Source organism: the organism of the source record quoted next, unplaced genomic scaffold (genome assembly GCF_019419815.1).
Source record: "Pyrus x bretschneideri cultivar Hongxiangsu unplaced genomic scaffold, Pyrus_bretschneideri_v1 Contig10, whole genome shotgun sequence".
Classification (NCBI taxonomy): domain Eukaryota; kingdom Viridiplantae; phylum Streptophyta; class Magnoliopsida; order Rosales; family Rosaceae; genus Pyrus; species Pyrus x bretschneideri.
Window position 1 is genome coordinate 1053737 of NW_025999391.1, and position 14612 is coordinate 1068348.

Consider the following 14612-nt stretch of genomic DNA (forward strand, 5'->3'; position numbering starts at 1 on the left):
TGATCATTAGTTCTTCCTCTTGTACTGCTCATTTTTCAACTTATTCTGTTTTGAAAAAAGAGTAACTAAGCGTACTCATGAGTCATGGCAGTTCGTGAAGGTGCCTTCATGATAGCCGTAGCCCTAGTATGTGTTTCACTTTCATAATTGGCACCCATGATTATCCTCTTTCCACATTGTCACACGAGATTGATTTCGTTATTTTTTACAAGCCGGTATTCCAGATAAAATGAAATCCATTGTGTAAGTTCAGACGTATACAAATAATGCTTTAAACCATTTGAGTTATAGACCTCTTTCATCATTAGATTTTTTTTTTTAGAAACCGTAACGAAATACCATTCCGAATTTGAAACTTGAAAGGAATCAAAAGTTTCTAATGAAATGGTATCCAAATAAGGACTTGAAGGACAACCAGTTGATCATTGTATAACGAAGATTAGAAATTTAAGTTCAAAATATTTCATACATTTTGTTGCCCCTTTTTCTTGACTCATGGCAATAACCCTAAACCCTAAACAACCAAGGCAGAAAATTTAAAGAGAAAAATAGGGGCTGTGTACTTAGAAGGGGTGGAAGTGGTAATTTAGGCCACAAACATCTCTCTCCATGGATTTTCACATTCAACTCTAAGTCTGTTGTGTCCATTGGGGCCTACTACTTGGGACGGAATAATCAAAAGTGGGAGTGGATGAATTATGGGGTATGGGAGTGATTGCTAGGCAGAGGGTGGTGGAGAGGAGGAGGAGCTGAGGTTGTGTTGAAGATCGCGGGCGGCGGCGGCAGAGGGCATTGGTAACACTTGGTGAAGAGGCCAAACGTGTCGATCTGGTGTACAAAGTTCGTAATGCTCGCCCACCCACCGAATCCAAATCCAACTACAAACACCCACACCACCACAAACACATTGATTGTGTATGATCCTATCCATCCTCCTAGGAACCTTGGTGGACTCTCCACAGCATTCTGCATCATCACAAAAACATTACTCAAATTGTGATTAGTAAAAAACCATTGCAAAAAGCTTGTTGCTCTATCCGACTTAAGCATACCATGTCACCAAAAAAAAAAAAAAAACACTGTATACACAGTTACACAAAAAGGGGCCTGAGACTGGTATTAGCAAAACATAGACATATTAACCCTTAAACCGTCACATGATCGATAATGCCAAAGTATAGACCGCTATTAGGGTTTAGGAATTTATGGCCGTAAATCCTAAACGAGACCTATTGTAAATCCTAAACCACATACTGTAAATTAGTACCGGTAACCAACAAAGAGATTTTACCCTAGAGAAGAATCTCTGCTTGAACGCAAAGGGTCCACATACAGTCGGCATCTGGGTATTTAACTGTGCAGAGAGTACGGCACATGCAATGCATCAACTATCAATAAAAGGAAAAACCCAGTTGGTGATTTTCAGAGCACTCCCAGAGGAACTGGATCCTCTCATGAGCTCAAGATGGAGATTCTCATGAGCAATTCATTCGGACCGTTCAAATTTGATTCAACGGCTGCAATTATTATAGCTTTAAAGAAGTCTCTTGTTTAAAACTGTTAGATCAAATTTCAACGGTCTGGATGGACTGCCCAAGAGGATCCTCTCCTGAGCTCAGGAGAGGATCCAGTTCCCTCCCCAGATAAAGGAGCATCAATGCAAGACTGTATCAGGTACGATACCGATATCTGACCCATTGGTGCAGCAAGAATCTCGTGCCTTTTCTGAACTCTACGCACACACATATTCATATTTATTATTTATTGCTTTTTCTCTTGGATTAAGAAATCGAAAGTAGAAAATAATGAATTCCCCAGTTATCCAAATTGATCATACAATTTACAGGTTAAAATATGAAGGAGAGATAGCCGGGTCTGGTCTGCTAGACTGTGACCACACGCTACCTCTCTGTTCTTTTCTTTCTCTCTCTTTTTAATTAAATTCTTATTCTTTTAATGATTATCTTATTGATTAATGGCTTTTTCTTTTTTTTTTTTGGGTCAAAATTTTCACTCTGGTCTGCAGATTTGGACATCATACATGCTATGCAAATGCAATGCAGCTAAAGGTGGTAAATTTGTAAATTCAATGCATGTGTGAGGGTGTAATGGGGTACCCGTACCTCTCTTGCAGCAGCTGATCTGTATGTGAAAATGTGGGCCAGGGCTGGGATAATGTAGACTGTGAAGCTGACTAGGAGTGATCCAACGGTCGAGTTGATGGGTCCAAAGAATGGGAAGATGATGGCCAAGAACCAGATTGGGATCACCACAGGCAGTCTTGCTGCTGCTCTCTTGCACAAGCTTTTGCATTCATGCATGCCTATGGCTTTCTCCCACACAAAGTATAGTGGTGTGCATGCAAACCCAAATGTTATAAACTGCAACACACATCAAAACCCATAATTTAGATCACACGAATTCAACAATAAACACTTGAGAAAATGTTCTCTCGTCAAACTGTTTCAAACCGTGAATCTAGACCACAACGAGTCAGATTTTACAACCTAAGTGTGACGAAAAGCGTAATGAGTTATGTGTATGTGTACATGCCTGGTGGATGAGCATTAAAATGACAGCCATGTCTCTGAAGGGAGATTTAGGGAGGAGAGCGAAAGCGTTGGAGTGGTTAAGAAGCAAGTCTCCAAATGCCCAATACACTGCTGATGCAGAGGGCAGGGTCAATGTCAGCACATACAGGGTAGCAAATAAATATATGGCCTTGAACTTCTGAGGTTTCCACATCGCATGCATGATCTCCCTGCATATCCAATTGCCCCCCACCAAAATTAATCAAATAAAATTCATCATCATCAACAATTAATAATCATTCTAAAAGATAGTGGTCAATAAGTAAATACTGTGCAGGGAAACAAGAAGATTTGATTTTTAGTAAAACTAATGAAAATGATTTGAAAATTTTAAGTTTTAACGAAAAAGGCAAAATAAAAAGTAAAGCGAATAGTATCAAAATTAAGTTTTTAATGTAAAAATGTGATTTTTTGTTAAAGTAAACAATACCATGAGTTTTTCGTTAATGTAAATAGTACTAAGAGTTTTTCGTTATATGATTTTTCTTGAAAATGATTGGTCATTAGATCATGTCCCCAATAACATAAGGTTTAGTCACTTTCAAAATGACGTTAAGCCCCTTGTTCTCTGCTTATTTTTGTCCCATCAAATAGTATCAAAAATTAAAAAAAATTAGATAAACATGTGTAAATTTTGTAAATTAAAAAAAAAAAAGTCACGGGTTTTTCTTTTATCAGCATTTAAAAAACAGTGTAATTTGGTTAATACATTTCAAGTTTGTCCTGGTCTGGATTGATGTTGAAAATTTAAGATGTGTAAAACATAAATTAAAATGCAGAAAAAATAAAACCCAATATCTGAGGGTTGTGTCTTACACAGTAACAGCATGTCCTCCAAAAGTGTAGAGAATGTTTGTGGCCCCAGTGAAGTATAGCACCACCTTAGTCGGACCAGAGTGCTTCACTCCCTCAACCTAGCATCAAAATTTTCACAGTTTTACTACACCGAAATTACCATGAGCAATGAACACGTACGGAGTTTTTGTCGGGTAATTAGGTGGTTAAAGTTACCAAATTTATTTACCTGGCCATGGAGGAAGGAGGCAATGGTAAGGTACCAAGCAGTGTAAGTGGTCATAACAAGGCCCAAAAATGACCAAACTCTGTAGTTGTGAAATGAAGGGATAAAGACAGTGGTGGCACAGCAAGCTCCGAAGATATAAGTCCAAGTCCTCTTGTCCAGATTATCATTTATGTAATATATATTACTGCAAATTAACAGCAACATTTAGAAAGATGCCCACAGTTGCATGGAAATTAATAAAAAAAATTAGATATTTTGTGGGAGATTTGATTTAAAAAAGGAGATGGAATTAAAGGTAGGGGTCAGAGATGCTTGGGTACCTTGCACAAGCTATCAGTTGAATGACAGATCCAAACAGAAGAAATGTGCAGTTAAATGCCAACCCCACGTTCCTCCAGTGTTTCCCAAGCAGCCCATCAAGAACTTCAAACCACTAATCACCATAAAAGAATTTGACACCAAAATCAAAACCCATGTCAGAATTTGGCCAAAAAACTTGTCTGGAGCACGTCATAAAGATTCACAGTTTAACAACATAACATCCGACGACGCTTATGAATAAAGAGTGAGTTGAAATTTGTACCTGGATGACATGGTTTCTGAAATCAACCTTTTCTCTTTCTTTTCTTGTTCTGTATTCGATATAGAGTGTGCTAATGAGGTAAGCAGTCCAGCTGCCCAGCAAGCCATAGAAAAGCTGGAAGAGAATCCCAGAGAGCATTCCCAGCTGCGAGAACGAGTACGGCAAAGTAAGCAGAACTTGAGCCACCTGCAAAACACACAGACATTAACACAAACACCTCACAAACATAAAAATAAAGATAACCTCTTTCCTACAAAAACACAGACTTTTCACAAACCTGATTAGAAGCACAGCTGAACCAAGCATCATAAGCAGACCCACCATCCCAGAAGAACTTGGAGAGCTTGCTCTTGAAGCTCTTGGCCTTCCCATCTGCCTCCATTTCTACATAATTTCCTACTATCACTGTTTCCACCACCTTATCTGATGACTCCATTGCCTTTTCTCAAATGGGTTGAACTAAAAACTGGGTTTTTGTTATTTGTTCAGTGCAGGAGTGAGGTGGGTTTTGATTTGAATGGTGGGTAAGTTGAGTGACGGTAGGGGTATATATATACAAGACACGAGGTGGGTTCTGGTTCTCGAAGCCTGAGAAAGTCACACTCTCTCTCTCTCTCTCTCCCTCCCTCCTCTCTACCTTTCTCTCTCCTCGTTTTCTCAGTCTGTATGTTTGTGAGAGGTATTTTTGAGAGGAGAGTAAATCCCTTTTGGGGGTTTGTGGGTGGCTTTGACGAAATCTGATGGTTCTCGGGCCCTTTTTGGTAATTAAAATTTGGGGAATTTTTGTTGTTTAGTTCATAATATTTAATTAATATGTGGTGTTAAGTTAATCAAAATTTTGTTTTTAAACTAATTAATTATGTGGAGCGTGAGTGGCTTGTCCGCACGAGTGGGTCTACCCGCTTCCCGAGCTGGCTAGATAATTATTACACTTGTTTAGTTACATAATCACCTTGTTTACTATCCATAATCACCTTCATGCCATACAACTTCTTTACACACACATTTTCTTAAATATAATGTTAACTTACATAACACTGGTTCATGTCTACATTTTCATTCTGTAACACATTACATGAAGATAATATTAACTTACATGAAACTAGTTTATGTTTACGTTTTATTACATGTGGAATGTGCTCTCTCATGTACCCATGCATGCATTTCTTACTATTCATTGAGATTGGAGAGCCAATATTGGATAAAGTACTTACTTTTTAGAAGTGCTTTTAGAAGGAAATTAAAATGAGCAAAGATATGGTTTGGTAAAGGGTAAGATGGTAAAACCCAAAATGCAAGTAGTGTTAAATTTTATTTATTTATTTATTTTTCATATTTGTTGTAGAAGAACAAGGTGCTTAGGGAGGGGGTGGACATGGGGCAAGGGAAAGAGTGAAGGGAGGGAAATTATAACAAAGTAGACCACATGATTGCAGCCAAACGGGCGTGGTCTCTTTACAAGAAGAAGAAAGCTGCTTTTTTCACATGGCTCTTATGCTGCTATTGGCAACCTCAAAACCTCGTCCTCCCTCAATTGCTTTCTGGTGTGGTGTGGTAGACTCGAGAACAGAACCTCCCCACTCCCACTCCCACCACCACCACCACCGCTGCTACTCTTAAAATAAGTCCAAATTCCAACTGGAAATCTCACCTCTTTGCAGTTGACGAAACTTACTTATTTACTCACTCCACAATCTCTCTCACATGGTTCCTTATTGATTTCAAGAGATAATTCACTTTGTGGACAAAATATGTAGCCAATATAAAAACCACTCTCCACAGTTTTTCTTGCTGCATCATGTGCATGCGCTTGGAAAACAGCATCTCCTTTTATATTATCACTCCTAATTAGTTAAGTACTGCTGCATTTTTCTCAATGGCTTGCGGGGATTAATATCTTAAGACATCTTTTAACATGAGACGAGAAGTATATTTCTAGATTAATAAATAGCTTATCACCTATTTTAATTTAGTTAATTATTCAACAATTGTGAGCTAAATGACTTGAACGGAAGACCTTCTCCAGCAAAGTAAAAACAACCTACCTATTTGAATATATGTTATATTAGTCTGACAATATAATATGTAAAGCGTTTGATGGAAGAACACAAACTTTTGATTTGTAATATGTCTAGACTCTGTATAAGATTTTTTTTTATTTTTCAGCTCTTTGTACTTGCAAGAGGAACTACGTACCAACTAGATCCTTTTTTATTTAGTTGATGTATTTTACTCAAAATATAAGAAAACTAGGCATATATTGCACCCCGTGATGACCTACCAAATTGGTGGCTAACCTAGCAGCAAAGTATTGTAGCATATGAACATATATATCAGGTTCTGATACGTCAATGAGATTCTTTGACCGTCCTTTAATTTCCCCATTAACACAAACATGTGAATTGAAACAGACAGCCTTCCTAAACCATGCTTGAATAATACATAACAAAAACAAAACACATAAAGACTAATATTAAATAAACGAAAAATAAAAAACGAATATTAAGAAATATATATTACAGTGTTTTAACCAATTGAGAAACATTAATTTCGGTAACTATCAATAATAATATTACACCAAGAACATATATAATTTTCTCAACTTTTTCACCCTTTCCAAAGCAGTGTGAAGATTTTGAATTCGAACAACAGTCACCTGGAGAGATTATTGATTATCTTCCACCAAATGATGATAAAACCCATTTATGCATATGCTACTGATATTAAGAAATCACACCACGTTATTCATCAGGTGTAAAAAGTTTTGTTTGGGTGCAGGGCAACATATTCATGGGTTTTGTTGGGCACCCAAGTACATCTTATTCTTTGTTTGGGCATGCTTTCTATTCTCTAGGACCAGAAACATTCCCTGTGACTTGTGTCTCCTTTGACTGTGAGCCCTCGGCACCATATGATTCTGCATATATTCTACAAGATTATTCTCACATATTGCATCTTATCATCCGGACCCTATGATGGTATCCGCTGTTCATCATATGATTTGAGATCTAGGAGTACTGTATGCAGATGGATATCTAGGGTTTACATTCCCCTGTCAGATCAACAAGCAGTGCTAGCCGTCGAGTACTGGTTTGATAGAATGTTTGAAAGCAACATCAGATAAAAAATCATGCCCTAGTTAGGTGGCCATTATAGTTTTGTTATGTGAAATTAACAAAAAACTCCAGCCAAGTGCCCGATAAGACATCCCAGGTCACAATTGCCAGTTATCGATGTATATTACTGCATTCATCAATCGTGAGATCACCGTGCTTGCTCGATTGTGTTTAGGATTCACTATTCGTATAAGCATGTCCATTATCTCAGGTTACCGACTCAGACTAATTCTAATATTCATATAGCTAGTGTGACGAGAAGCTAAAACCCAGACAAAGGCACAAAGCATGTTTATCCCTTTTAATTTTGTCTCTGAAATTCTCCTCTCTTGAAACGTCACATGTGTGACAAATCTAGAGACAAAGCATGTCAATTGCTATGCATTTTGTTGCCAAGAAATGTTTTGGAGTCTTTAAGGTTGGGGACCAAAACACAAAAGCCATATCATTGAGATTAATTAATCAGTAATGCTGATTAAGAAGAAACCAAATCTTTCAAAATGTTGAGGAACACCAAAATTGGCAACTAAGTAATTCAAAGAGTGGTAAAGTTTCTTAGCACGCGAGCAGGTCCTTGTAGCTTAAGTCAGCCCTATCATGAACAATAATTTCTTGAACCTTTTTTAGTTCACGTTGCATCAACTATGCAAGAACTGGGTTAACATACTATCATATCAAGTAAGTACTTAGCTAAGTATGTGTCTCGAAATACGAAAAATCTTGATCACACCTTATGACAAAACTCAACGTGATTAACAATTTATCTAAAATTTTGACACGAGAACAATTCCCTCCAAATACAATAGAGAATTGTTATTAACATTCCAAAAATCTCATTATACACTCCTCATAAGTGTATTTTTCTTTTTAATTATATAAAGTTTGAAGTGGCAAATGAGATTATTGGAATACTAATAATAGTTCCCATACAATAACCTCATTAATCTTTGTATCTCTATGAGCAGAAAACATGTTGCATGAATGTGGTTTTCTTCTGTTTTTTTTCTTTCCAAGATTAAGGGAAATATGCTAGTTAAACTCTTACATACGGATTATCCTTACAAAATGATTAAAGCTCCATAATTGGTCAAACTTTTGCTCTTCTTTTTCTTGTTCTGGTCATGAACAATTCATAAGGTTGTCTTTTTGTGCTCATCAGAGAACATCCTTGGCTTTTTGGAAACCCTACAATATTGACCTGAAATTCAACTAGAACAAGTGGGTCCCTTGGTTTTGTGCTAACGATCAATTGAAAATATGGTCAACCCCATTAGCAAAATACAAGAAGTGGGTCAAATTTTATTATTATTGGTGCAAAATAATTGAATTGAAGAAAACATAATGTCCAAAACACAATAATGGTAGATTGGCTTTATGGCCCTCCTTTCTGAGAACAATTTTTGGAGCCAAAGAACCCTTTCTTTAAAAATGTGTACAACTTTGCCACCTTGGGCTGTGGGCAACACATTAAAGCTGCAATTTGACATTGCACAACCATGAAAAGTATAAGGGTATGTTGGATCTAATATTTTTGTTGAATAGACTCTTTATATTGTTTTCAGCCGAGTCTCTAAGCTAAGTAATGGCCTTTTAATTTGAATTTTTTGGCCCAAAGTGACAAATTTATACACAATCGTACATTTGGTATGATGTTGCTACTGGTTTTTGACATAGATACAAAAGGTTTGTGCAAGAACATTGTCCATTTTGGCTTGCAGTCCAAACTATAATTATTGGATCAATGGAATTAGGAAGCTTGAAAAATTAGATGGTAATCCACATTCGTATTCTAATATAGTTTGTGACCTTAATTTACTGAAGAAAAAAAAAAAGAAGAAGTAATTGAGAATCATCGATCGTTGGGATAAAACGATAGTTTATCCCAATTAGAAATACTCCACCTTGATCACTTTTTAAGGTGGAAAAAAAAATCCACACTCCCATTTCTCGTCCTTCTCTTTGCTTGTGTTTCTTAATTCAATCACGTGGATAGAAACAAAAGAAGTAGTGCAAAAGGATAAAAGAGCGAGAAATTATTTTTCTAGCTTTTAAATTTCTTGTAATATAATACTATGAAACTAAATTCAGTACGCCCAAGACCCAAATTTTCATAGGCCATTTTGTGAAGCCCAATTAAATTGGCATGTGATACACAGCCCATGAAAAAGAAATGTATTGGACGGCTGAGATCATCTAGTTATTAGTGGTCCAAGTGTGAAATAAATCATTCCAGTGCGATTTATAATGCTACTCCCGCGCAACATTTCTCTCGTTATTCTGCCGAGAGGATATTCCCAGGATCCTTTTTGTAAGGATTTTGAGGATCTTTTAATCACATTGGTTCATCGTGTATTGTGTAGTAAAAAATTATTGTAAATTTTTTATTTAAAATTGAATATAAATAGTACCTGACAAAAATTGACCACTCCGATATACGATGAGTGGATATGATTGGAGGATCCAAGATCCTCACAAAAAGGATCCAACGAGGATCATCTCTCGTTATTCTGCGCACCCACAGCAACCCCGCCCAGTGCCCTACCCAGTGGCCCTTGGGCCTTTGCACTAACTTGTCCGGAGCTCGGGTCTCTGATCAACTGAGTTGTCGGCCAGTCCATTATGTTCAGATATATGCTCCAAGCGCTTGGGCTAACTCAAAATCAAAATACCATCATTGATTATAAAACTTGACCTTAAACCACTTAGAGAAAGTGACTTGTATTTATTATTTGGGTAGTGAATGAATGAATGTGGCATTTACTAATTGAGATATGCCATATATGCAGATTACAGAATCCTCTCGTATCATCACACCATGTGCCGCTTGATGCTTGTTTCTCTCACAACTCCATTTCTCTCTTCTTCTGTTTTTTTTGGGTCCCGGACAATACCAAATGTTCAAAGCCTGGTTGAACCAACACACACACAATTTATCAACGAACCCAACGATGACTTGCATAAATCAAGAATGATAAAATGGTGGTATCTCAAATAAATTTGTGAATGTTGAAAAGTCTGGTGGGTAATGAATGCCCACAGTTCATTAGCAGAATTTTTCAGCATGGGCAGAAGTTTTCAATGCCCATGCAAAGTAAAAGTTGAATATGTAAATACAAAGAGATTGTATTGTCAAAGGAAGTGTCGTAAACTTCAATATGCAGTTAATGCATCAGTTTGGAGTTGCTCTATAAATAGAGCACTCCGTATGTTTTTAAGTTATAGAAAATATAAGAAGAAGAGAACGAGAGAAAAATATCAGTAACATCATCTATTTTTCTGTCTTTATTTGTTATTCTCTTGTGCTATATTTTAGTGTAACATTTTACATCTACCTGGCACATACCATTAAAAAAAGTTATCTCTAAAACTTTGACATATTTATAACAGTGAATTATTTTTTTTTTTTTTTTTTTTTTTTTTTTTTTTTGAACACCTAACAGTGAATTATTTTTGTATTTGTTTATAAACTTATTTGAGACATTATCGCTTTGACGTTGCCCTTCATTTTCATACAAATTTCTCCCACCTAGCACATTGGTCCATTGTGCACACGAAGACAGCAGACTGATGCGATGGTGCTTTAAAAATGTCACCAAAAATGGATAATCACAAGCCAAATATAATAATGTATTGCTCAAATTCACAACTCACAATACCATTCCAATTCTTTAACCAAAAATACCCAAAAAGCAAAACAAAAAATAAAAAATAAAAGGAAAAAAAATATATATCCTTCTTCTTGCTTTCTGCCTTCTCCCCTCGCAAGAAAAGTAAAGTTCTTTGGCATTCTTCTTCGATGGATCGTCCTCTACTCTCTGCCTCTCTTGTCGCTCTCGTCGCCCTCTCTTTCTTCTCAGGTAATTAACTCTAAATTCAAATTCTCTCTCCGACCCAATTCATAATTTTCCATAAATATCAAAACCCAATTCTCAAAATTTCATTTTTATTTAAAAAATTTTGGTTCTTGCAGAAGTGAACTCAGCTTCTTTCAAACTAGTCAACAAGTGCCGCTACGAAGTATGGCCCGGAATACTTTCCGGCGCCAACACGGCTCCGCTATCCCCCACCGGCTTCGCGCTCAAGCCCGGCAAGTCCCGGACCCTTTCCGTACCCAAATCTTGGTCGGGTCGGCTCTGGGCTCGGACCCTATGCACCGGATACTCGCCCGGTAACTTCTCCTGCGTCACAGCCGATTGCGGCTCGGGAAAAATCGAGTGTGCCGGAGGTGGCGCGAAACCGCCGGCTACGTTGGCCGAGTTCACGCTCAACGGCGCCAACGGATTGGATTTTTATGACGTCAGCTTGGTGGACGGGTACAACTTGCCGATGCTGGTGGTGCCACGTGGAGGTACAAGAGGGGGATGCAGTCCGACTGGGTGCCTCGTCGACTTGAACGGCAAGTGCCCCAGGGCGCTGAGGGTGCGTGAGAGCGGAAGGGGGAGCGTGGCGTGTAGGAGCGCGTGCGAGGCGTTTGGGGATCCGCAGTTTTGTTGTAGTGAGGCGTACGCCACGCCCGACACGTGTCAACCGTCGGCGTACTCGCTGTTTTTCAAGCATGCTTGCCCACGCTCGTATAGCTACGCGTACGACGACAAGACGAGTACGTACACGTGCGCCTCCGCCGACTACGTCATCATTTTCTGCCCCTTGCCTTATACAAGGTAACCTTTTTTGTGTTATACATGGAATGTGTTTTGATTAGAAGAAGTAAATACGATATAGTTGGTTGTAAAATGTGTTAGCCTAATAAGTGCTTTAATACAACTAATTTGCTCATGCTATACACGATGGGATAACAGGATCGAGTATACATAACAGGTCAAACTATCAAAAAAAAACGTCATTATAACCTAATATGTTTAGGGTTTTAGGATATAGGAGGCCTTTGGAAGGGATTCCCATTATCTTTTTAATTGGGGATTTGTTGTGGGCTCACTGTTTATTTTTTAAGTTGGATCTCATGGATCATCCTTACAAAATATTAGCCAAATCGGAAATATTTGATATATCTAATTAAATTCAAAGAAATTAACGAATAATTTGTTCTCCTAGATACAATGAAATTTTATTGTGATAATTTAATAGACAAATGGTTTCGGATTAAATTGAATTTTTGCAAGGATGATCTATGAATCGAGACTTACAACATAGATTGTTCAAATCGTTGAAGTTCGACGTAGAGTAGGCCCTACAAGTAGTCCCCATTTTTACTCAAAAAATGCGGTTCCCTCTGGAAAGGGCCTGTTAGGATATAATTAAATTATTTCCATGAATTATTGGAGCTGTGGAATGTGATGGGATGTTGAAGGTGCGGGGTGCATGCTCCCTAATTTGCACCTTTTCATGCGCCAAAGGTTGCTTAGAGCTAATGGCAGCGTTTTTGGCGGCCTCGAAAACGTAGCAAGGATGTTATTTCAATGCCACAAGAACATAAAATAAAATTAAAGACGGACAACAAGCTGGAAGTAGAAGTGGGGTTGTTTCTAAATGAACAAAACTAGTTGGTTAGTTAGGGTTTAAGCTCTAACTTTTATGTTTACAATGTTGTCAGTACAGCAGAAAGTATAATACGGTTTAGACGTTGTAGTTACATGTAGAAATTTCTGCATCTGAGACAAATGCATCATTTTGTTTATTTGTGTCTGGTTTGGCAGTACTTGATATAATGAACCGGCACTGCGATATCTGTGGTAAATTGATTGAATTTTTTGCCTTTATAAATTGGCGATGTACGCTTCCGCTCTCTCTACACGCCTTACGCACTCCTATATGGGGTAGGTTTTTGTGCTAGAATATTGTGTATAAGAGTGGGGACCTAGGCCTTATATTTATAGGTGAGAGTATTAGATTTCTTGCCCTTAAAGAAAACCCTAGTAAATATATTTAGCACCTCTAGAATCCACAACCTAATAGGATGGATATTCCCATTAATTATTTCTTTACTTCACCGTCAAGTAATCCTGGATAATCAATTATTACATCCTATCCCGTATTCTTAATCAATTAGGACTCCTAAATAGATGTAAGCCCAATAAAAGTCTGACATGTTGCACAGTTGCACTAGCGTTCGTGAGGAAGACACTGAGACCTATAGACCCTTTGAGCATCAAAATTAATGAACCCAAATTCGCTTCATCACATTTTCCCTTAGGATCGTTTACTCTCTTTTATTGAAGTCGTGTTTGCTCTGTTCTTTTACTGGCTGTAATCTGGAAGATTTTGTTTGTATTCTTACATTTCCTCTTGAAGCTGCAACTTACTGCATTGTACTTCAGACAGTTAAAAGAACTCTGTTATTTCGTCTACCTTATGGATATGTTGGGTTCATCATGTTACGCAATTGAGTAAGGCTTCGTGACATAACTGGTGCCCTGTTTGGAACTTTCAGTCTAAAGGTGTTGGGAGCTCGAAAAGATGGGGCCCCACTACCACTGGTTAACAAGACCATGATGTACTTCTAAGGAGCCAACATGCACGGGGTGCTTCCACAGGTCAGATTTGGATGCCTCTAATCGTTCATTCAGCTTCTACTGCATGTGCAGCAGCACATATTTGGTCTTTCCAGTTTCGGTCTCTTTTACGTGCTTTATGAATAACCTTGTTGCTCACATTTTCAGGAAGGTAGTATTACAAATCCCAGCTGGGCAGGTGCAAAGGTCGATGACTAGCTTTCCGCCTGACCGTCGTCGTTGCATTTGCTATGAGTTCACTGGTAAGGATTAATGGAAAAAAATTCCACCGTCCCACAAAAATCTTGTAGATAAGTTTTGTGTAGTTGATCACTCCTATGAAGTTATGTATACATAGGACTGTTCGAATTTTGCCTCTGATGACTTGTTACTTCAAAAGTTCAGTGTAATATTGGGAGAAACTCCGAATTTCTCAGTTGAAAAGCTGCAAATTTATGTGATGCACTTGTGCAGTTGCCACGATTGGATGGCAAACATAAATCGAAGGTTGCACATGGCATCTTGGGCTTTCTGGGCCTTAAAACTTCCCGTCTCAAATATAACAAGATGAAAAGTGGGTGACCCAAAAAGAGAAGTTATTTTCTGTTATGTTTTTTTTTTTAGTCGAAAGAAATGTGTTATCTCTACTGATTAACAAAACACTTATTGTTAATTAAAATTTTATGAAATTATCAGTTTAATCCTCTAATTAAAACAGAATATGAATAAAAAATAAGAGGTAGAAATGTAATTTCATACAATTAAATTTTAAATTTTTTTTTCAAAGCTTCACACATACATGTGATTTTAACATATTTCTAATTAAAAAAAATTAAAAAAAAAAAAAAA

General features: G+C 37.6%; 2 protein-coding genes across 4 annotated transcripts; one reads left to right on the forward strand and one right to left on the reverse strand.

The window, feature by feature from the left end:
- Positions 1-403: 403 nt before the first annotated feature.
- LOC103932382 (auxin transporter-like protein 2) lies at positions 404-4885 on the reverse strand. Its single transcript, XM_009341962.3, has 8 exons — positions 4476-4885; positions 4199-4384; positions 3936-4048; positions 3616-3799; positions 3408-3505; positions 2554-2761; positions 2124-2381; positions 404-966 (listed from the first exon to the last, which is right to left on the reverse strand). The coding sequence occupies exons 1-8, from the start codon at positions 4632-4634 to the stop codon at positions 697-699; spliced, it is 1476 nt and encodes a 491-aa protein (XP_009340237.1). The 5' UTR covers positions 4635-4885; the 3' UTR covers positions 404-696.
- Positions 4886-10826: 5941 nt separating this feature from the next.
- On the forward strand, positions 10827-14372 carry LOC103932381 (thaumatin-like protein 1b). Of its 3 annotated transcripts, none has more exons than XR_007250971.1 (5): positions 10827-11171; positions 11285-11975; positions 13703-13805; positions 13932-14026; positions 14238-14372. XR_007250971.1 is itself a non-coding variant. In XM_009341961.3 (4 exons), exons 1-3 carry the CDS (start codon positions 11111-11113, stop codon positions 13773-13775), a joined length of 825 nt encoding a protein of 274 aa, XP_009340236.2. In that variant the 5' UTR covers positions 10828-11110; the 3' UTR covers positions 13776-13805; positions 13932-14224. The 3 variants fall into 3 exon arrangements, 1 of the variants encoding a protein (XP_009340236.2); XR_007250970.1 differs by lacking the exon at positions 14238-14372 and adding an exon at positions 14169-14224; XM_009341961.3 differs by lacking the exon at positions 14238-14372 and having other exon boundaries at positions 10828-11171; positions 13932-14224.
- Positions 14373-14612: the final 240 nt, after the last annotated feature.